We start from the raw sequence: 22,210 nt of genomic DNA, 5'->3' as shown, positions 1-22,210 counted from the left end.
CTTTCTGGAGATGATTTTGGCCAGGAGAACAGCGTGGGTTGCTGGGCAGTTATCTCCTGGCAGGGACCTGTGTGTGCTGCAGAGCCCTCCTGGTGCTGGAGGCTCTCGGAGCTGCCAGGAGAACAGGTCAGCACCTGGGGTGGCTCTGAAGCTCCTGGGGTGGCTCTGGAGCTCCTGGGGTGGTTCTGGAGCACCTGGGGTGATTCTGGAGCACCTGGGGTGGCCCTGGAGCTCCTGGGGTGGCCCTGGAGCTCCTGGGGTGGTTCTGGAGCTCTTGTGGTCGCTTTGGAGCAGCTGGGATGGTTCTGGAGCTCCTGAGATGGCTCTGGAGCACCTGGCGTGGTTCTGGAGCTCCTGGGGTGTTTCTGGAGCTCCTGGGGTGGTTCTGAAGCACCTGGGGTGGCCCTGGAGCTCCTGGGGTGGTTCTGGAGCTCCTGGGGTGGCTCTGGAGCTCCTGGGGTGGTTCTGGAGTACCTGGGGTGACCCTGGAGCACCTGGGGTGGTTCTGGAGCTCCTGTGGTCGCTTTGGAGCAGCTGGGATGGTTCTGGAGCACCTGGGGTGGCCCTGGAGCTTCTGGGGTGGCTTTGGAACTCCTGGGATGGCTCTGGAGCATCTGGGGTGGTTCTGGAGTTCCTGGGGTGGTTCTGGAGTACCTGGGGTGGCTCTGGAGCACCTGAGATGGCTCTGGAGCACCTGGCATGGTTCTGGAGCTCCTGAGGTGGTTCTAGAGCACCTGGCATGGTTCTGGAGCTCCTGGGGTGGTTCTGAAGCTCCTGGGGTGGTTCTGGAGCACATGGGATGGTTCTGGAGCTCCTGGGGTGGCTCTGGAGCTCCTGGGGTAGCCCTGGAGCTCCTGGGGTGGTTCTGGAGTACCTGGGGTGACCCTGGAGCTTCTGGGGTGGCTCTGGAGCACCTGGGGTGACCCTGAAGCACCTGGGGTGGCTCTGGAGCTCCTGGGGTGGTTCTGGAGCACCTGAGGTGGTTCTGGAGCTCCTGGGGTGGTTCTGGAGCACATGGGATGGTTCTGGAGCTCCTGGGGTGGCTCTGGAGCAGCTCCTGGTGTGCTGCTGTGTGTGCCAGCGGGGCTGGGCTGCAGACTGGGCACAGCCAGAAATCCCAGTTTGTGCCTCTGGAAGCGTCAGAGCCAGAGGTGATGCAGGGAACAACTCCTAACCCCCCAAACCACTCCCGCAGAGTATCCAAAAGAGTGCTCCCCTCTCTCTGCCGGCCTCCCTGGCTCTGTCCCCCCTTTCCAGGCTGGGCTGGTGGCACTGGCACCCCTGCCAGGCTCCCAGCACGCACAGACACCCCCGAGCAGCAGGAATCCCTCCCTGGCTGCAGTGGGGCATGGCTGGGCGATGCTCCTCAGCTCCTCCTTTCCCTGGAACAGCTTTTCCCTCTTCCCCAGGCTGAGCTGAACCTGGGGAGGTGATGGACAGGCAGGCTCAGACTCCCAGACAGGTAATGAGGGAAGGAAACCATGCAGTGCATGTTTCCCAGCCGACTTGCACAAGTCCCTTTTGTATTTCAGAAATTATTTTAAAGCCGTGGATTTCCTCCCACTCCTTTTTTTTGTTTTTTTTTTCGTTTCCCCTCCTCCTTCTCGCTCGTTGTAACAGCAGAGGGTTTCATCCATATTTGATTTTTTAAACTCTGACAGGCAAGCTGAGCGCTGGATTTCTGGCTGCAGCTGTCACTCCTCTGCAAACAGGCAGGGAAATGAAGGTTAACAAGTTTGGGCTCAGGGGAAAGCTTGTAAAGCAGCCCTGCAGAAGGTTCTGTGTCACACACCCGCCTCGAGAACAGATCTTTGCCGAGGTTCTCCAGCCCAGGGTTATTTATCATCATCTGGGTGAATATTTCTCTAATTGTATCTCTGAGCTGGAAACTCTGGAAACCCCAAATTGAATCCTTGTCCCTTGTTTGACAGGGAGGCGAGTCGCAGCCTGGGGGACTGGTTTGATGGTTTGAAAAAATCACAGTGGCACTGGGCAGGCTTGCAGCAGCCATATGCTGAAATCCCAGCGGGGAGCGCTCACCAGGAGGCACAGGATGCTCCAGAACGTTCCTGCTGTGCTCTCCAGATGTCCCAGTTCCTGTGGCTCAGGGCAGGGATGCTCTGCCTGTCCCCTGGGCTGCCCAGTGTCCCCTGCCACGCTGGCACTGTCCCCTCGTGCTTCCTCACTCCCAAGCGTCCAGTCCTGGCTGGCTGATTTTAAGGCTGCAAGGAGACAAAATAGCTCCTGGTTTTTTGTTTAAACGAGGAATTTGTCCTGGAAAGTATCAAACCTGCTGGGGAATGGTGTGCTGGGGGTGGAAGGAGTTGTTAGGGCGTGTGGCCGTGCGTCTTCGGGGTCGCTGCTCTGCTTCGGGCTCGGGGTGGCTCCAGGGAGCTGTGTCAACACGATGGGAAGGTTTGGTCTGGACTTCTCTGTGCCTCAGCCAGCCCAGAGAGGAGGAGGCTGAGGGGGAAAATCCTCGGGATCTGCAGCTCCTGGGACCAGGGAACGGCTGGAGCTGTGCCAGGGAAGGTTAGGGTGGGTTTGAGGGAAAGGTTCTGCCCCAGAGGGTGCTGAGGCTCCCCAGGGAATGGGCACAGCCCCGAGGCTGCCAGAGCTGCAGGAGGGTTTGGACATCACCCCAGGGATGCCCAGGGTGGGGTTGTTGGGGGGTCTGTGCAGGGCTGGATGATCCCTTTCCAACCAGGTGAATCATCTTGGCAGTAACAGCAGGAGCGTGTCCATGCTCTGTGATTCCATAATCCTGTTTTGGGAGCCACTCTGGGAGCCTGTTCCCTGCAGCTCAGGGGCAGCAGGTCCCCAGTTCCCTCCTCACTCCTCTCTCCCAGCCTTTGCTGCTCCCCCAAACTTCTGCCCTGCCCAGTTCTGCACCCCGAAGGTGCCTTTGGGGTTTTGTTCAGCATCTCCGTGGAAGGCACGGTGGGGTTGTGGAGTGCAGGGCTTGGGTTTGAAGAGGAGCTCGAGGAATGCTTCCGTGGGATCAGGTTTTGGGGAAGGAGTTGTTAAAGCCGTAAATTTGGGAGAGGAAGCAGTGGGAGCTCTCAGAGATGCAACAATTCCCTGCCTCGTGAGCTCAGGGTGAGGCTTTTGTGCTAACACAAACTTTATCTGGAGGTGGTTTGGAGGGAGGCAGACTCGGGTCTGACTCTCCCACGGAAATCTGGATGAGCTCCTCACCTGGGAGGAAGCTGCAAAGCTGCTTTTGGATGTGCCAGCCACCCCTGCACCTTGCTAACACATCTGTCTCTCAGCGTGACCTCTCTTCAAGGCTTTAAACGCTGGTGGATTAATTTGCTTTTGATGTCTGGGCTAATGAAGTGCTGGGTCTCCTCCGTTTCATGTTCTTTTTCATGCACTGAGGCTCAGGAGCAGCCAGGATTGGAGCTGGGTTTGCTTTGAGGCTGACAGAGGGACAGGTTCACCCAGGCTGAGGATGCTTCCCTGCCTCTGCACAACCACCTGAGGCAATCCTGCCTGGGGCTGAGCTCCATAAAAGCCACCACGAGGCAGGGAAGGAGGAAATTCCGTGCTGTGCTCAGCTGTGCAGGGGTCAGGCTGCTTCAGCAGCAGCAGCAGCCCGTGGTCACCAAGGCGATGCCAGCTCATTGCCATGGAAACTCTCCTCCAGCCTGCCTGGCAGCAAGGCTCGCTGGAGATCCGCCGTGGATGCCGCAAAGAAAACAATCTGGCAGGCTCTGCCTGCTCTGGGAGCCCACCAGGAGGATTTCCACGTCAGGGAGAGAGTTTTTGGGTGCTGGTGGCTTCCTCGGGGGTGCATGTGGGGTGGGTGGTGGAGCTTGAGGAGTTTATGGAAGGCACCAGGCAGGAGCTGCAGTCTCAGTTCTCTCCCTGCCCCTCTCCAGCTCAGCCTGGGGGTGCCTGGTCCATCCCTGCCTGGAGGGTTTGGGTTGGTTTGGGTTTTTCCGGAGCAGCAGGGGGATGCAGGCCCTGGAGCAGCCGCGGGGCTTGGAGCAGCTCTGGTTCTGTGTCTGCTCCTGCAGGAGCTTCTTCTTCACTTCTGCCCCTCAGAGCCACGGCAGGGAAAAAACAGGGGAAAAAACCACCTTGATTTGGGCATGGAAGAGAGAACAATGCAAATGAAATAATCCCAGAATAGTTTGGCTTTAAGGGACCTTGAAAGGGATTTTTTTTTCCATGGCCAGAGACCTTCCACAACCCCAGGCTGCTCCAGGCCTGTCCAGCCCAGCCCTGGATGCTGCCAGGGATGGGGAACCCAGTGAAATCCTGCCTGGTCTGTTTTTCACAGCCGTGCCTGCCTGCCACCTCCTCCCCAGCTGGATGTGGGATGTGCAGGGGGTTGGCAGAGCCTGGCATGGCTGCAGAGGTGTGGGAGTCCAGAGCTTCCCTCTGGCTGCCCTGGGACCCATGGACAGAGATCACAGCCAGTGTCTCTCTACAGAGCCCCCAGAGACACTGGCTGTGATCTCTGCCCATGGAAAAGAGTTTTCAATCTTACAGGATCAATTACCAGCTCTGAGGGTTTGATATCAGTAATAATTAAGTGTGGCATGGGTGCAAAAGTAAAATTTTAGGATTCTAGATGAGGGGTCCAAAGGGGACAAGCTGGAGGAAATTGGGTGTGCCTTGTCCTTTTTCTCCTTCTTCATGCCCTCCATGTCTCACTGTGGTGTTGGCATTTTTCTGTTGGTTCAGGCTGGGGACACACTGTCCAACGTAGGTGACAGATATTGGCACGTTCTTGTAAATGCAGCCCAGGGAGTTTCTGGTATTTAATGTTTGTCACATCCCACTGAGGGCAGAGCCCCACACGCTGCCCTGCAGGACAGAGCTGGGCAGGGCAGCAGAACATGTGAGAGATCAACAGAATAAACAACCTGGAAACCAGCACAGACCAATTATGGCTTCTGCTTTGGGGCAGAAAGACAGAGACTTTCTACGATTTTGGGATCATCAATACCTCAGATTCCGACAGAGAGGTGTTGTTATTGCTGCTGTAATTAGTGGCAGGTAATTAGTGCTCGTTAACAGCCCCCTCTGCCCAGCTCACCAAGGCTGAACTAACGACCCCCAAAACCAAACTCACCCACTCCTGCCCGGGGAGAGGCTCAGGTGCTCACCAGCCTCACACTAAGAGTGAACTGCAATAACTTTAATTAGTGCTGCTGTTATTAGGGCTAATCCAGCTGAATTTCATTGTTTTAGCAGTGATTTTATGCCATTATATCAAATTAAAATCACTGATTTTTATTTTTTCCTGTATCATTTTGTTCCCATAACAATAAAGCCACACTGAAATCCAGGGCAGGCTTGGGGGTGAGGCATCATTCCTGCAAAAGGAAACAGAAAAATCCCATGGAAAGTCACCTCCTCTGTTTGAAGTCCTGTTTTCCAGACCTTTTTCTTCTTTTCCCAATTTTAGGAGTAAATATGGCAAGAGAAGCGCAGTGCAAAGCCAGCCCAGTGATTTCTGTGAATATTGGTGGTGGTTTCATGGAATTTCATTTCGTTGGAATTTGCTTTTTGTCAAGAAGGTGAAAATGTGGCAGCACAGGGTCATCTCCAGACCCTGACATCAGGAAATTCTGCCAGGTGCAAATCCTGGGCCTGGACAGAATTGGGGGATACAAACAGGGATGAGGAGCAGGACTCACTGAGCTCTCCTTTTGGAAATTCCAGGTGATCCCACTGTGCTGAAGGGCAGCTCTGCCTTGGAATTCCTCCCTGACCTCTGGTGTCCTTGGAATTCCTCCCTGATTTCTAATATTCTTGGAATTCTTCCCTGACCTCTGGAGTCCTCAGAATTCTTTCCTGACCTCTTGTGTCCTTCCCTTTTCCCTGGAATTCTTTCCTGACCTCTTGTGTCCTTCCCTTTTCCCTGGAATTCTTTCCTGACCTCTGGAGTCCTTCCCTGCCTCAGCAGAACAAGCTGCTCTCGTCTCAGGGAGCAGGAGGGATGTCAGTGCTTGCTGTTGTTTTTTCAACTCTTTTTTTCGATTTATTTCAATTCTTTATTTATTTCAATTATTTTTATCGTTGTTTTTTAATCCTTTTTTTTTATTTTATATTTTTATGTTGTTGGGGTTTTTTTAATGTTTATTTTTAAATTCCTCAGGCACAAGTGGTCTGCAGCTTCTCCTGAGAGCCACGGAGAGCTCTGATCCCTGCTGGAGCTGTGCCAGGGGAGGTTTAGGTTGGATTTTAGGGAAGGTGGATTTTAGGGAAGGTGGATTTTAGGGAAGGTGAATTTTAGGGAAGGTGGATTTTAGGGAAGGTGAATTTTAGGGAAGGTGGATTTTAGGGAAGGTGAATTTTAGGGAAGGTGGATTGTAGGGAAGGTGGATTTTAGGAAAGGTGGATTTTAGGGAAGATGGATTTTACCTTCCCTGGAGGGTGTTGGGCACTGGAGCATCTCCCCAGGGCCCCGGGGCGTGTGGACAATGCTCCCAGGGTCTCAGGGCTCTGGAGGTTGAAATGACCCCGAGATTGTAAAAAATCTTTTCCTCCCAGCCCCGCAGCCAAAGAAGGAGAGGGAAAGAGCAGGGTCGGCCTCTCAAAGCTGTTGATTTTCCCTTACCCAGAACATCCTTCCTCAAGGAGCTGTGGTCTCTCCAGAGGTCAGGCTGTGGCAGACTCCCCTCCTTGGGCTGGTGTTTTTCATTTTACACCAAAAACTGCCTGTGCCATGTGTACAACAACGTGCCAATATCTGTCATTTCTGTTGGACACTGTGTCTGTCCTTAAACCAACAGAAAAGTGTCACCAGCACAGCGAGGCATGGAGGCAAGGAGGAGGAGGAGAAGGTCAGGACACGCCCAAATCCCTGCATCTTGACCCCTTGAATCCCACTCTAAAAACCCCCAAAATTCTGCTTTTCCACCCTGTATTAATCCAACTACCACACTACTCAAACCCTTGTGGTTTGTAATTCCTCACACAAATTTGGCAGCTTTTTCCACGGGCTAAAATGGAAGCCAAAGGAGTTTTTGATTTCATGCCAAGGTGTCCAAGCCCCCTGCCAGGGTCTTGGGGCAGCCAGAGGGATGTGCTGGGTTCCCACACCAGGGATGCACGGGTGGGGTTTTTGCAGTGCCTGAGCAGGGCAGGAGCTGGACTCTGCTCCCCGTGTGTCCCTCCCAGCTCAGGGCATTCCATGATTCCGGAATTCCCAAGCTCAAACGGAGCAGGAGCTGCACGTGCTGGAGGCTGCTGGCAGAAACACCCCCTTATGCTTTTGGACATTTTTGTTTTTTTGCTTTCCCTTTCTGCTCCTGGTGGATGGGCTTTAATTCTTTAATTGCTGCTTTAGTCTGGTGCTGGTGGCTGAAAGGAGGGAGCAATAATTCACTGGGAAGAGCAGCGTGGAGCTCCAAGGTTCCCATCTGCCTGCCTTGGCCGAGGGCTGCAGCACCCTGGGCTCTCACGGCTTCGTGTTCTCCCACACAAAAAGGAGCTCAGGATGGTTGCTGGCGTTGCTTTGGGTTTGCTGGAGGGGAGGAAAGGTGGATTTCCCCTGGATTTGTTCTCCTGGCTCTGTGTTGGATCTGAGCAGGGAGGAGCTGCTGCCTGGGTTCCAGATGTGGGATTGCAGATGATCATTTCCGTGCTTTTTCGGAATCTTCGGCGCTTTGGGAGCGTTTCTCTCTTTGGGAAGCTGTGTCAAACTTGGGGCTGGACCAAGTGCAGTCCAGTCCTGGGAGGTAAAAGGGCTGGAGGTTCCTCCAGCTGTGCTGTCCCCGCTGGATGTCCCTGGACCTCACCAGCCTGTGGAAAACGTGAGTTACCCACCCTAAGAATGGATCCAAGGATGCCAAGGGATCTCTTTTGATCCAGTGTCACAAAAATCACAATAAATAGAGCTCAACTCAGCTGGTCCATCCCTGGCTCTAAGGCAGGATCAAGTGTTCCCATGTCAGGGTGCTCAGAGGTCTCCAGGCCCTGAGAAGGTGAACAGCCCTGGTTTATTGGGATTAGCTGGAATTGGGATCATTCAACCTGGAGAAGAGGATTTGGGGTCAGTGAATTGTGGCCTTTCAGTGCCTGAAGGATATCTGCAGGAGAGATGGAGAGAGGACTTTTACAAGGAGTGCCAGGACAGGGGGAATGGCTTCAAACTGGCAAGAGGGCAGGGACAGATGGAATATTGGGAAGGAATTCCTCCCTGGGAGGGTGGGTGGGCCCTGGCACAGGTTCCCAGAGTAGATGTGGATCCCTGGAAGTATCCCCCAGGCTGAACAGGACTTGGAGCACCCTGGGACAGTGGAAGGTGTCCCTGCCCATGCCAGGGGTGGCACTGGATGGGTTTTGAGGTCCCTTCAACCCAAACCATTCTGGGATTCAGTTTCCCAGAGGGAACCCCCTAAAGAATTCCCTGTGCCCAAACGAGGCACACCCCCAGCTTTTCTCCTGCTGCCCTCCAACATTTTCATTCCCTCCTTCCATTCCCAGACCCTTGAACCCTCTAAAACCTCTCCCAGTCTTCTCCCATCTCTTCACTTGGGCACTCAGAGGTCGGGTCCAGCCGCCGGCTCCCATTTTTTTTTTTTTTTTTCAAGAATTACCCTCTCCTTGAACTCATTTCCCCCTCCAGCCTCTCCAGCTCCTCTCCTGGGCTGCACAAATGACTAAGCCAAGGTTTTTTGGGTTTTTTTTTTGAGACACAGACTGAACACATCCCCACCTTCCTTTCCTCCCCTGCTGCGCTCCCGGGTGCGTTTCATCTCCCGGTGCCCGCGGATCACCAAAGTGCATTTTTCAAAGGGACTCTCCACAAAGCTCTATTAGCAGGGGATGAGTAATGGCTTGACAAACCAGATTTAAGTGGCCCCTTCTGAATCATCTTGGCAGTAATAGGGGGAGTGTGTCCATTTTTTGATTAAATATTTCCAGTGCCATTAACTCGGCCGAAGTAAACAACTTCTATTGGGTTTTGCCTGCTAATGACAACCCAAAGGTCTTTGATCCCAGAGTTTCAGAGAGAGCCAGGAGCTGGATAAAGATCATGGAATGGTTGCTAAAGTGTCATCAAAGAGCTGGGAAATGGTTCTTTACTCTCTCTGTGTGTGTGTCCTGCCACCTTCAGAGCACGTGGTGCCACCTGTGATGGGCATCTGGAACCTCTTGGGCAGCTGTGGGGTGTGGCCGGAGGATTTTCCCAACAAAAAATCCATAATTGACCTTCAGTTTTTGTGCAGATTCCTTCAGGCTGGGTCTCTGTTGCTCCTTTCTGCTGTAGCATATTCCATGGGTTTCCTGTGTATCCCAGTCTTAAATATTCCAGCTCTTCATAGCCCAGGACTCAGTTCACACCTAAAAGGAAAAAGGTAGAGTCTGGTTCTTCTTTCAAATTAATGAGATTTGAGATATCTTCAGCCTAAATATAAAGCCATATTTATTAATATATATTTTTAAAGGACCATAAATCAGTAGGAATGCTGCATTAGATTTTAAAAATTAATTCTTTGTGGTTAACCAGCCAAACAAAGCTGATTTCTGGCATTGTGCTGATGATTTTGGGGCCATTAATTATTGACTTCAGCGCAGAGCGTGGTCAAGAGCAGCTTTGCAGTGGGCAAGGAACCCTGTGGATAGAATTTCTTGTGTGAATGTAATTTTTTTATGGTGAGGGAGAAGCCAGATTTCTTGGATGAGAGTCAGCCCAGGCCCTGCTCCGAGCTGTCCGGCCAGCAGATCCACTGCTGCTGCTCAGCATATGGATGGGAATTATTCAGGCTGGATGAATTCCCTGGATTTCGGCCAGAGGCTTTTAAAGGAGCCAAGGCCGTGCGGGGTGGGATGGCAGCAGAGAGAAACCTGCTCCTATTTCCAGGGAAAAAGCTCCAGCAACAGGTTCTGGGATGTTGGGAAGGGGCCAGAGCATCTCCCGGTGGATGCTCCTGAGGGTGATCCCTGCACCCAGCACAGGAGACATTCCACATTCCCATTTTCCCTCTTTTTCCTGCCAGTGGGACCAGTGTGCAGAGTCCAGTTCTCCCAGCAGCTCCTGGGGCTTTGCTGGAGCCTTTCCCTGCTTATTTGGAGAGCTGGCTCCTTCCTGCTGTGACTTCTCATTTCATAACTGAACCTGAGCGCTGCTGGCCTGCTTTGGGGCATTGTTTTCGAGGGTTTGGGTGGGGTTTTTTTCTCATTTTAAGGCTTATTTTTGAGCCATCTGTCGCTCCAAGTGATCCTCCATGCGGATGTAAGCCAGCTGATTGCCCTGCTTTCCCAAACAGTTGTGCTGATATCATTTCAGATGGCCCAGGCCCCGTCCTCCAGAGGCTGGAGGAGGCAGCACTTGATCTAATCCTGCTTGGCATTTATGTCACTGGAAATGAAATTGCATTTTGCTGAATGAAACTGAGAAATGGGAAAGTAATACTGCAAATATGTTCTGCCACGTGGGACCTCCTGCCTGGGAAGCTTCTGAGGGAAGCTGATTATCCCAGAGAACAGATTTGGCTCCTGGCTCTTCTTGTAGGACAGGGAAATGTGGCATCCAGGGATTCTTCTGGACAGAAAACTCTCCCAGCCTGGAAACTGGGATGGGTTGGGTTGGAAGTCATCCAGTGCCACCCCCAGGGTCACCTTCCACCACCCCAGGTGGCTCCAAGCCCTGTCCAGCCTGGCCTTGGCCACTTCCAGCTTCTCTGGAATTTGTGCCAGGACCTCAGAGGGAACAATTCCTTCCCCACATCCAAACCTGAACTTGAGGGACTGGCACAAAAATCTTGGAAATCCTTGAAAATCCTGAGTGTGGAATCTGGTCACTGCAGGAGAAGCTGAACTCTGCTGGTTTGGGGTTTTAGTGCTTCCTCCATGCCCCAGTGTCCCGTAGGCAGCCAGAGGAAGGAGCAGATTTTTACATCTGGGCATGGGATCATTAACCATGGAGCAGAGAGTTAAAAGGAACTCTGCAGAGCATTAGGAGATCAAGCAGGTCAATTGAAAGGAGGAAAAATTACCATCAGTTATCTTCAATTAAATTGTTATCGCTCCACATGAAGGATCCCATTTAGAGGGAGGCATAAAACCTGAGAGCAGAGGTGACTGAGGGAATAAATTCCCCATTTTTCATTCCAAACCCAGAGAGGGAGCATCCATCAGCAGGCACAAGGAGGAGATCTCTTTTTCCTTCTGTTTCCAGCCTACTTTGAAGCAGAGCCCATTTGGAAGTCTCTCAGTGACACTTTTTTTTTTTTTTTCAGTGGAAAGCACAAACTCCTTAAAGCCACAACTTTTAGGAGAGGCTTTAAAAACAGAAAACCCCTCCTTGAGTAGGACTTGTGCTTCTGAGAGGTTGTGGTTGTGGCTGGCTGTTAAATTTGGGGCAGTGGCACCCTAAAATAGCAAAATATCTCAGCTTCCAGGGCTGGGATATCCTGGTTCAAGTCCCTGATCCCTTTCCAAGGCCAGAGAGCAGAAATAACTTTGAACTGTGCTCATGAGCCTGGGAAAACATCACCCAACCCCTTTTTTTTTTAGGAAGTTTTATCTCATAAAGGAAGGCAATTCTGTGGTCTAGATGGACTAAACCAGTTTGAAGTTGATTTTCAGACATGAAGTGTCCAATCTTGTAGTAAATAAACTTTCATTTTCATTCATCCAAATGGTTTGCACTGGAGATATTTTCAGATGCAGGAGCTGAAAAGCCGACTTGTGCTGTTCCTGGGGTTTTTTGGGTTTGATTTTTTAAAGGCAGGGAATGCAGAGGAGGGAGCAGCCAGGTCTGCAATTGCTCGGGGGGCTCTGCTTGTTTGCTGTGCTGGGTTGTTTACTTACTCAGAAATATCAGAACTGCTCAGTTTGATCTTTGACAAGCAAAGAAGGAGAGAAAAATAAAGGTCAGAACGGAGCTTTCACTTCGCTGGGGCGTCACTTACATCCCCTGACAGCTCTGCCTCCTGAAATTCCCTGGAAAAGGAGCTTTTCCCAGCCTGCTCCAGAGGCAGGGGAATGGCACAGCTGGAAACAAACCCCAGCAGAGCGCAGGGCAGCCTGTCCCTGCTGGGAGATGTCACAGTTCCCTCCTTCCCTCTTCCTTCTCCTGGGAATTCTCCTGGCATTTCTCCCCGCCAGGGTGGGGCACGGATTCCCAGAGAAGCTGTGGATCCCTGCAAGTGTCCCAGGCCAGGCTGGACAGGGCACCCTGGGCTGGTGGAAGGTGCCCCTGGGTGGGATGGATGGTCCATGAAGTCCTTGGGTTGTTCTCCTCTCTCTGCACTCTCTGTGGGTTTGAATTCGGGGCTGCAGGCAGGTGAACTCTGTGGCAGTGGAAAACCTGGTAATTGGAGAATTATAATTGCCCAAAAATGAGGGGAGGGGAGGAAACACGGAGTGCCGGGAGCCAGGCAGGGATTGACAGATCATTATTGTGCCTGCTCAGAGCCTCTGTGGGCTGAATGAGCATCTAAAGCAGAAAAGCCAACATAAACAAGTGCTGCAAGTCCCATTGACAGCTTTAGGCTCGGGACTAAGAGAAAAAACAACCCAAGTGCAAAGGATGTTTATGAGACTCGATGTTCTGGGTTTGTTTACTGCTCCTCGGGGCTCTGCCACTCTCAGATCTCCCGGCTCAGGAAAAGTTGAGCTGCTTTGGAGGGGGATTTCTGAAGGAAAACAACATTTTTAACTCTGGAAACTTCCGTGGTCATTCAGCAGGAAGGAGGTGGTGTGGCAGAGCCCTTTTCTCCACCGTGAGGGATGCAGGTGTGATTATTTCAGAGTTTCAAAGCAGAAAGGTGTTCAGTTGCCCTGCTGGGACTGAGCCTAAATTATGTAAAACAGCAGCTGGTGGATGCAGCAATCAAAGGAGATGAGGGAGAAGGTGGGCAGAGGAAAAAGAGGCACAAAGAGATCCCAGTCCTTGGAGAACTGCAGGAATTCAGGTGCACAAAAAGAGAATCTAAGGCTGCAAATTCCACCCCTCATTGTCTGCTTGGAGGAGCCATGGATAATTGGACCATGATGGGTTTCTCTTTTATTGGATTCCGTGGTTCCAGGAAGACTCTGGGGTCCTTGCTAAAACCACAAGTGGCAGATTCGCAGCTTCCGAGGTTTTCAGACCTAAACTATTTAGGAAAGGATTTTTTTCTTTTTTTCTTTGGTCTGTTTATCTGAACTTGGAATGAACTGTTTGAGGTTTGTCCCTAATAAAAGCATAGTTTGGAATCGCTGGAATATTCTGCAGCATAAATATGGCCTTGAAAATGGGCAGAGAGGGGATGTGTTTTGTCTGCAGTCAGGCCTTGCTCTCATTTAAACTCAAGGATGCTGAAATCTTCCAAACTGATCCCACACGGCTCCCGCCCTTCCCTTGAATAGTGGGAAATTTAATCCTGCAGCCCAAAAATCTGAAATTCTAAAGTTTAGACTCAAATCTGAACTTTTTTTGGGCATTCCCTGGGATGTGCCAGTGGGAGCTGGGGTTAAGCCGTTCTGTGCTGGTTTTTGGTGACAGTTTCCAGTTTGGCCATTCCCATTCCAGCCTCCACATCCAGACTGGGGGATCCTCATGCCAGCATTGCCAATCTTCTCCCATATTCTGGGCGTTCCTGAGCATTCTGGATCCTCCTGCAATTCCACGTGGTCACCTTTTGGCCCTGGAACCCTGGACTGATGTAAAGGTCAATAATTGCAGCAGCAGCAGCTGACGTGGAGATCCCCAAAGCTGCTGGGGGGTCCTGCTCACCTTCTCTGTGTTTGGAAAAGCAATTTTTTTTCCTTGTGCACCTTGGAGCCCAATGGAGGGGCAGGAATTTTCGCTGCCAGAGTTGTCGAGGCTTCAAAAAAATAATTGGCAAAAAGCAAAAAACCTCCACTTTAGCCCAACTCTCCTGGAAGCGCCTCATTTTGCTGCCAAGCTTTGTCACACATCCCAATCCGAGCTGCATTTCGTGACAGAGCCGCTGCTTGAGCCAAAAGCCTGAAGTTTCCAGCTCTGAGCAGGTCAAAACGAGACACTGCAGCATTTTGAAAGTGTTGTTGCAATTTTGTTTTCTCCCGGCCAGAAAGTTGGACGAAAATAATCCTCGCCACGAGAAGCTTCGGTTTCAGCAAATCAACGGTTTGTTTTCACCCGGAGAAAAAGACTCCTGGAAAAATTCCTGCTCTGGGATTGGCTTTAATCCGGGCAAAACCAACAGTGGCTCCTAGTGGCTGACTGCAGGGGAATGGCCAAATCCATCTGGAGTGTCCCTTCCTTGACCCTCCTCGTGGGTCTTCGCTCATCAGCGAGCGGGAGGAGCGGGAAATTGGCGCTGCGAGCAATAAACCATTCCAGAAGGCACAAAAACATCCCCGGTTCCTGGGCTCCCGTTGGTGTCAGGAGAAGATAACCACGCTGGAAGGCTGGAGCGTTGGATGTTTGGCTCGTCTGCTCCTCAGCATCCACTCCAGCAATCCCCAAGCTCCCAGCGGAGCTTGGCCGCCGTTCAGGGCCATCCGTCCTTGTCCGTGCCCGGCGGGTCCTGCCTGGTGTCCCGGCAGGATCTGCTCCAACATCGCTGCTCACAGCTGGCCCTGTCATCACATTATCCCAAAAGGATAATGAAGATCCCCCGAGGTGAGATTTTGCAGTGTCAGCCGCCTGTCAGCCTTTCCCGGGCGTCCTGCCGCGCTCCGATCTGCTGGATCAGCTCCTGGGCACAGCTGCTGACGTTCCAGGCCACCTCCTTGTCCTCTCCTGTCCCTGGCCCTCGTGGCTGCTCTCCCCTCCCTGACAGATCACTGCGGATTTTCTGCCGGACTTCGACAGGAAGCAGAAGTCACGGCGCTGGAGACAAAGCAAAAAGGGCACAAATTGTCCAAGGGAATTGGGAAATCGATTCAGGGTTGGCTCAGGAGAATCTTGGGTTTGCCTAAGAAAACTTGGGATTTTAGGGAATAACAATGTGCACATTCCTTTTATTTGCCTTAGGGTGTTTTTGGGGTTGTTCAGCTCTTCAGACTCGACACTGGCTTTTTGGGGGATGACTCTGAGATTGTTTTATCACGATGCACTCGCTGACCTTTGAGGTATTTTCCAGCCTTAGCGATTCTGTGCTGCTACGTCCACATCGTTCCAGGATTGGGGATTTTGAAGTGACCACCAGGAAGCCAAATTTTCATGATAAAATTGTACTCTTGGCGGCAGCAAGGGGAATTTGGAGCGCCCCACACCACGTTTGCCTTCAGTGCATGAGGCCGCTGCTCCGTGGGAGAGGACGAGGTTCTGGGAACAGCAGTGGGCAGGTTTTCCATGTTTCCCAGGAAAAAAAGTGCTGGGGAGCAGCAGGGAAAACAGAACCACCCCAGCAAGCTGCAGATTCCTGTCAAGAATGGTGGTGGCTTCAGCAAAAGGAGGAGAGGAAATGGCCTCAAGCTGTGCCAGGGGAGGCTCAGGTTGGACATCAGGAGGAATTTCTCCATGGAAAGGTTGGTCAGCCACTGGAAGTGCCCAGGGAAGTTTGGAGTTCCCATCCCTGGAGGTGTCCAAGGAATTCCTGGGTGTGGCATTCAGAGCTCTGGGCTGGGGACAAGGAGGGGATCAGACCCAGCCTGGACTCGATGCTCCTGGAGGTCTTTTCCCACCTCAGTGATCCTGGGATTCTGTGGGATTCCTTGCTGCCCATTCATTTCCCAGCCTCAGCCTGCCACCCACACCCTGTTCCAGGAGCTGTGCCTGCAGGGACACGAGACTTTAATGAATTATTTTGCTCCTTGTCAAGAATTCCCTCGTCCAAGCCTGCCGGGGGGACCCTGGACGTGCCAGGTCCTGACAGAGCGCTCGGGGACGGTGCCAGCACCGCGTCCTGTCCCCGCTGTGCTTGGAGCAGGACAGCCTGGGAGCCTGCAGGGCTATTTTGGGATCAGTCTCTGTGGAGAGCTGGTCAGATTCCATCCCAGAGCAGCCCTGAGCCTCTGATGACGGTTTTTCTTTTTTTGGTTTTTTCTTTTTTTTTGTTTTTTTTTTTTGCCTCTCCTCATGTTGGTTGGGCATTGAGAGGGCAAGGAATAGAATAGGATGGGTGAGCTCTGCCTGAAGTGAGGGAAAGAAGTGCAAATTTCCCAGTCCTTGCCTGGTATCCCATGGCAATCCGAGTTTATGGATTAGAACCTGGAGCTCTGAGTGCTCTCCCCCCGGATAAATGGTTGAGCAGCAGACAGGCGATTGCAGAGAGTAATTTAGCGGTGAATGATGGCTCATTAGCAGCCCACGGGCTGGAGGGAATGTGTGGGCTCTTCCCAAATCCCAGTTAACCCTTTCACCCTCTCCTCCCACTGCCAAGGGTTGGATTTGCTGAGTGTGGGGCTCAATGTGTTACAGAGCCTCAAGGAGTGCAACATCATCCCCCGAAAACCAGCTGATTTTACCCCCCTAACGAGGGATGGGGAATAATGGAAATTATTATCAGTCCAGGAGATGAGTCAGATATGAAAATCACACTTTTTCCTAGACAATGTTATTACACTGAGGAAAAGGAAATGAAAAATACTCATTTTGTCTCACAAAAGAGCAGGCCTGGAACTAGAAATTCTCGTTGCAGAGCCAGGTGCTGTTGGAAGGGAGCAGCTCCAGTGAGGGAGCAGATCAATCCCACCTTTTCCCATTTTTCCTGCCACATTTGGGAGCCTGGGTGCTGCTGCATTTCCCAGGAAAAGAATGGAATGTCTGGAAGCAAGGCTGGAGCGTGAGGGAATGTGGTGCTGGGATAGAAGAGGGGCATGGAAAAATCTTGGGTTTCAGCTCCATTAAAATCTTGTGCACCCAGAGAAACTCAGAGGTCCTGAATGCAGTCCTGGCACTTAAAATCTGCTGGTTTTAGGAAAGACTATTTTGGGGTTTTGGGGGGCAATTTCCAAAGAAAGATAAGTACCTCAAGAGACATAAAAATATCGATCCCACTGACTTTAGGTGTATTTTTCTTTTCCTAATGCTCTTAGGAGATGTCTGGAAGAAAAAATGCTTCGTTTTAATGAATAGAGCTGTAATATTCCTGAATCACATGTAGGAATATCCTGTATTCCTCTACAGCAGCATCCATGAAGTTCTGCTGGAGTCAGCGCAGTAAAAGCAGAGTGATCCATGTGAATCCAGGCAGATTCCAGCCTGGATCATTCTATCTCGGAACAGTGAACAAACCCTCTCCCTTGCTTAGCTTGAATTATTTTGGGTTGGGCACAGTTGTTCTCCAGCTGCTCCAGAACTGGGATCCCGTGATTCCAGTAAAACTCGCAGGGAACTCCAGGAGGTTTTTCTGCTGTTCCCTCAGACACTTCTTTTTTTTCTCCATGGCTTTCCAGAAGGAGCACAAATCCCAGTGGGAGGAACATTCCCGTTTTCTCTGACCGCGTTGCTTTTCTGCCCGCAGCCAGACGAGCTGACCAACGCCTTGGAGATCAGCAACATCGTCTTCACCAGCATGTTTGCCCTGGAGATGCTCCTGAAACTCCTGGCCTTTGGCATCTTTGGCTACATCAAGAACCCCTACAACATCTTCGACGGGATCATCGTGGTGATCAGGTCCTTCCCCCGCCGCGGGCTCAGACGGGCTGGGGAGTGGGGTGGGGATCTGGAATAATAATGCGTAAAAATGCGTAAAAATGCGTAAAAATGTGTAAAAATGCAGAAATCCCCAGATATGGGAAGAAATGATGATGTCTGCTCCAGATCAGAAGGCTGAAGAATAGCTTTATTAAAACTATACTATATTACATTAATTATACTATTTAAAGAGATGCTATCCTATTCTGCATGCTTTTTACTTATCCAACCAACTCAAAACTCATGACTCTCTGCTGAGGGCCCGAGCCACAGCTGGATCCCATTGGTCACTGACCCCAAAAATCCTTCACCATAATCCAACCCAGCATCACTGCAGGTGAACAATCTCCACACCAAATTCCACATGGGCAAAACAAAGGAGCAGAGATACAGATTGTTTCCTCTTCTCCTCTCTGTGCTTCTTCTGTCCATCCAGAGAATGTGAATGTCCCAGGGATGGCGAGGGAAATTCAGGCTGGATGTTAGGAAAAGGTTCTTTACTGAGAGGGTGGCTGGGCACTGGAACTGTCTGTCCCAGGATTTGTTTTAAAAAAGGATTGGATGTTTTAAAAAAGGAAAGGATGTGTTTTAAAAAAGGATGGATGGATCGGTGACATGGTTTAGTTGGTGAGGAGGTGTTAGGGCATGGGTTGGACTCAATGGTCTTCAAAGTCTCTTCCAAACCTGGTGGCTCTGTGATGCCACGTGTTAATCCAGGGTTGGGATGTGCTGTAATTGTGACTTTTGGATTCCTGTCCTTAGGAATGCTGTCCAAAGTAAATCAACCTGGCAGATGGAGAGGAAAATCTATTTATGCCACACATCTGGCACTGGGGTGGATTTTCCACTCAATGCAGCGTGGCTGGTCCTGGGAAAGGGCTACTGGGAGTGTCCATACCCCAGCAGTGCCCTCCCTTTCCCAAATTGCCCCAGCCGGGCTGGAATTGGGCAAGCAGGAGGGGAAGGGTGGCTCCTGCTCCGCTGTGCTCCCCAGGAGACACTGTCCCAGCCACACCCCAGTGCTGGGATCCTTTCTGGTCACCCCTCAATCAGGAATTTGGGGCAGAGAATTCCAAGGACACAGGGATGTAAACCAGGAGACTGGCCTTGGCACAACCCTTTGATCCTGGCAAGGTTCAAGGTTTGGACAAGTCAAGGTTCTGAACAAAGGTCATTCCGTGGTCTGATCACACCAACCCCCCCCAAAATCCTTCTGGATGTTCTAAAGGGAGATAAATACCTCAAGAGATATAAAAACTATTGGTCCTACTGACTTGAAGTGGTTTTTTTTGTTTCCCTAATTCCCTTAAGAGATGCTGGAAGAAAAACTTCGTTCTAACGAATAGAGCTGTGCTGAAATTCCTATACCATAGGAATGGATATGACAAAATTGTGATCCGCATGATTGTAGTGCTGCAGACATGGAGAACCTCAGGAAAAAAGAGGAGAATTAAGGAGAAATTTCGGGGAATTGACCCCAAAACCAACTGTAAAGCAAACGAGCCGTGCCACCGGAGGCGCGGCCGCTGGGGAGCGAAGCTGCTTCCCCAGGAGCAGGAAAGGAGCAGGGAAAGGGGGGATTCCTGGGGGGATCAGGTGCCAGGGGGCAGAACTGCAGTGCTAGCAGTGTCCCCGTGTCCCCACAGTGTCTGGGAGATCATCGGGCAGTCGGACGGGGGCCTGTCCGTGCTCAGGACGTTCCGGCTGCTCCGCGTGCTGAAGCTGGTGCGCTTCATGCCCGCCCTGCGCCGCCAGCTCGTGGTGCTCATGAAGACCATGGACAACGTGGCCACCTTCTGCATGCTGCTCATGCTCTTCATCTTCATCTTCAGGTATTTCATGGGGTTTCAGGTGTTTTGGCTCTTCCTCCAGGCGTTGTTCCGCTTCGGGATGGGGACGCGCCGCCTGTGTGGGGTGGGGGCGATGCCTTGGGAAGGCTGAGCCAGAGCAGAGGCTGGGCAGAGTTACAGAATAAACAGGGATTTATTCAAGGATCTCCTCCATGGATCCACCTTGGGCAGCACCAGAGCCCAGCCAGGGCTGCACCCAAATGACCCAAAATGGTCCCAAAATGGACTCAAGGTCTCTCCCTTTGATCGGTTCTGCTCCATTGGCACTTTGGAGTTCATTGTCCCATTCCAGCTTTAGGTTATGAATTCCCACCCTGCTTGTTTTTCTCTCTCCAGCCCACGCTGTTTGTGCTCCTGGGCTGAGGTTTGGATCATTTGTCCTTGGTGCCCAGCTGGAGCAGGAATTGTTTTGTCTCCCTGCTCTGTGCACAGAGCTCACCATGCCCTGATGTGAAACCCAGCCCCACGCACTAAAGCAGCAGAGAAGGTGAAAATATAAAATCCAAACCTGAGGCATCAGGGGGAGTGCTCACAGTGGGATATTCACCCCTTTCCAGCCTGTTTTTCATGGAATGCCATCATTCCAGAGGTGAATGAAGGATGCAAACAGCCAATAATTGCCCCTGAGGGGCTCCTGAGCTGTGCCTGTCACTGACTGGACCATACAGTGTTAGATTTGGGGTGGAAGTTGTGCAGATTCCAAGATTTCTGTCTGTGTGACCCTCTAATACCCCTCAGAATCCTTTGCCTGGAAACCAGGGAGCTGGCAACGTGGTTTGTAATTTTTCCAGACAAAGGAGATCCTGGATTTTCCTCCGGTGCAGACAACTGGAATGAAATGTGAGGCAGGAGAACTGCGGGGCCAAAAAAAAAAAAAAAAAAAAAACCACTGGGAGTGGAAAAGAATCCATAAAACCCCTGCAATCCTCCCTGCAACCACTTTTCACCCAGGTGTTTCTTCCATCTCCCTCTTTCCCCACTCCAGCATCCTTGGCATGCATCTTTTTGGGTGCAAGTTCAGCCTGAAAACCGACACCGGAGACACCGTTCCAGACAGGAAGAATTTTGATTCCTTACTCTGGGCCATTGTGACCGTGTTCCAGGTAAGCTCTGTGTCCTCAGGGGTGTTTTAAGAGGGAGCATGAGGAGTTTTTATTCCAAGAACCTCTTCCAGGAGATGTGGAATTGGAGTGAAGAGTTATTAGGGCAGAGATGGTGTTTCTGGGTTTAAAAGCCTTGATGGAGAAGAAATCTACTCAAAATCAGCACTGTATCTCTTATCAGTAAAAGGAGCATCCACTCTAATTTTCCTTTCTGCTGTTCATCCTGTTCCTACTCTGCAGATCTCTGTCTCCTTCCCTGCCTTTTGCAAACAATTCTGTGTAACTGGGGGTGACAAATCCCCTCCCAAATCAGAGCTGGAGGTGCTGGGGAAGCCTTGATATAAAAAGTTGTGTTTCTTCTGTAGCCTGGTTTGTGCCTGAAATTCCTGGCAGGTTCCACAAGAGAGGAATCAGCTGTTATTTCAAGGATATTTTAAATATAAAGATTAGACTTCTGTGCTTCAGAGCTCAGGCTTTAGAATCTGAGTGCAACAAGTGTAAATAAAGTTTCTAGAGGCAGAGTAGCATCACTCAAGGTGGAAACCAGGCCAGAGCCTTCCCTGTGGATATAAATTCTCACAAAGGAACAAGGACAATTCAGTCCCAGCCTCAGAGCTTCCCGTTTTTCCCTTCCCAACACACAGGCTGCTGCATTCCTCCTCCCAGTCCCTTGGGAGGTGCAGCTGGCAGGAGCACAAAGGCTCAGTGCTGTGTCCCAGGAAGGTCATTGAGCAGCATGACTCAGTGCAGCACTCCTGTCCCCAAAGCCACCTTGGTCCAGGGGGTTTGAGGCCGTTTTCAGTGCAAGAATTAACGTGGAACACGAGCCTGTCATCCATTTCTCACAGGCTCCAGGATTTTTGAAGCTGCAGAGTGAAAATTCCAGAGGAAGATCCCTCGGAGCAAAGCTTTGCAGTGATGGGGAATTTATTTTGCCCAGTGTTTTTACCGAAAGGAAAAGACTTCCCTGAGGTTCTGGAGCCACCCAATGTCATTTATCTCATTAATTATCCTGTCCTTCTCCCTTTCCTTCAGCTCCAGCTGCCTTCTGAAGAGCAGCCTGAAGGAGATGAGATCTGTGGCCTCAGGGCTGTTATCTTCTGATGGTTATCAAAGGAGGCAACACCTCCAGGGAATAATGGGATTAGGACTGTGCTTCTTTCTCCTTGGGATATCTTGGATCTAACCTGTCCTCTGTGGGCAGGGAGTGCCAGACCTTCCTGCAGGGAGGGGAGGCTTGGCCAGCAGAGGTGCAAAGATCTAAATAAAGGCAAATTTCTACGACAAGGTGATCGGAAATCACACACAAAGAGCTGAGAAAGGCAATTCCTGCTGCCTCATCTCACAAGACCTGCCAGTGGAACGGTCAGGAGAGGGAACATGGCAGGGTTTCAGTGCACAGAGGAGAGGAGGAGCTGAGGCTCTGCCCCTGTGTCGGAATCTGAGGTGTTGATGATTCCGAAATTGTAGAAAGTCTCTGTTTTTCAGCCCCAAAGCAGAAGCCATAATTGGTCTGTGCTGGTTTCCGGGTTGTTTATTCTGTTGATCTCTCACATGTTCTGCTGCCCTGCCCAGCTCTGTCCTGCAGGGCAGCGTGTGGGGCTCTGCCCTCAGTGGGATGTGACAAACATTCAATACCAGAAACTCCCTGGGCTGGATTTACAAGAACGTGCCAATATCTGTCACCTACGTTGGACAGTGTGTCCCCAGCCTGCACCAACAGAAAAATGCCA

The 22,210-nt window shown here is 51.2% G+C and overlaps 1 protein-coding gene across 1 annotated transcript in view; it reads left to right on the top strand.

Annotated features, from left to right (window-relative positions):
* The window catches only part of CACNA1H (calcium voltage-gated channel subunit alpha1 H), a 164,825-nt gene that overhangs the window by 92,674 nt on the left and 49,941 nt on the right, over window positions 1-22,210 (top strand). The window contains exons 10-12 of the mRNA XM_021550249.3: window positions 17,352-17,503; window positions 19,171-19,356; window positions 20,360-20,477. Of these exons, the coding sequence (XP_021405924.3) occupies window positions 17,352-17,503; window positions 19,171-19,356; window positions 20,360-20,477 (456 nt within the window). The remainder of the gene's footprint in view (window positions 1-17,351; window positions 17,504-19,170; window positions 19,357-20,359; window positions 20,478-22,210) is intronic.

The sequence above is a fragment of the Lonchura striata genome, chromosome 16 (assembly GCF_046129695.1).
Source record: "Lonchura striata isolate bLonStr1 chromosome 16, bLonStr1.mat, whole genome shotgun sequence".
NCBI lineage: Eukaryota > Metazoa > Chordata > Aves > Passeriformes > Estrildidae > Lonchura > Lonchura striata.
Note: the sequence above shows the minus strand (reverse complement) of the source record. Positions and strands in the feature narration are given on the sequence as shown.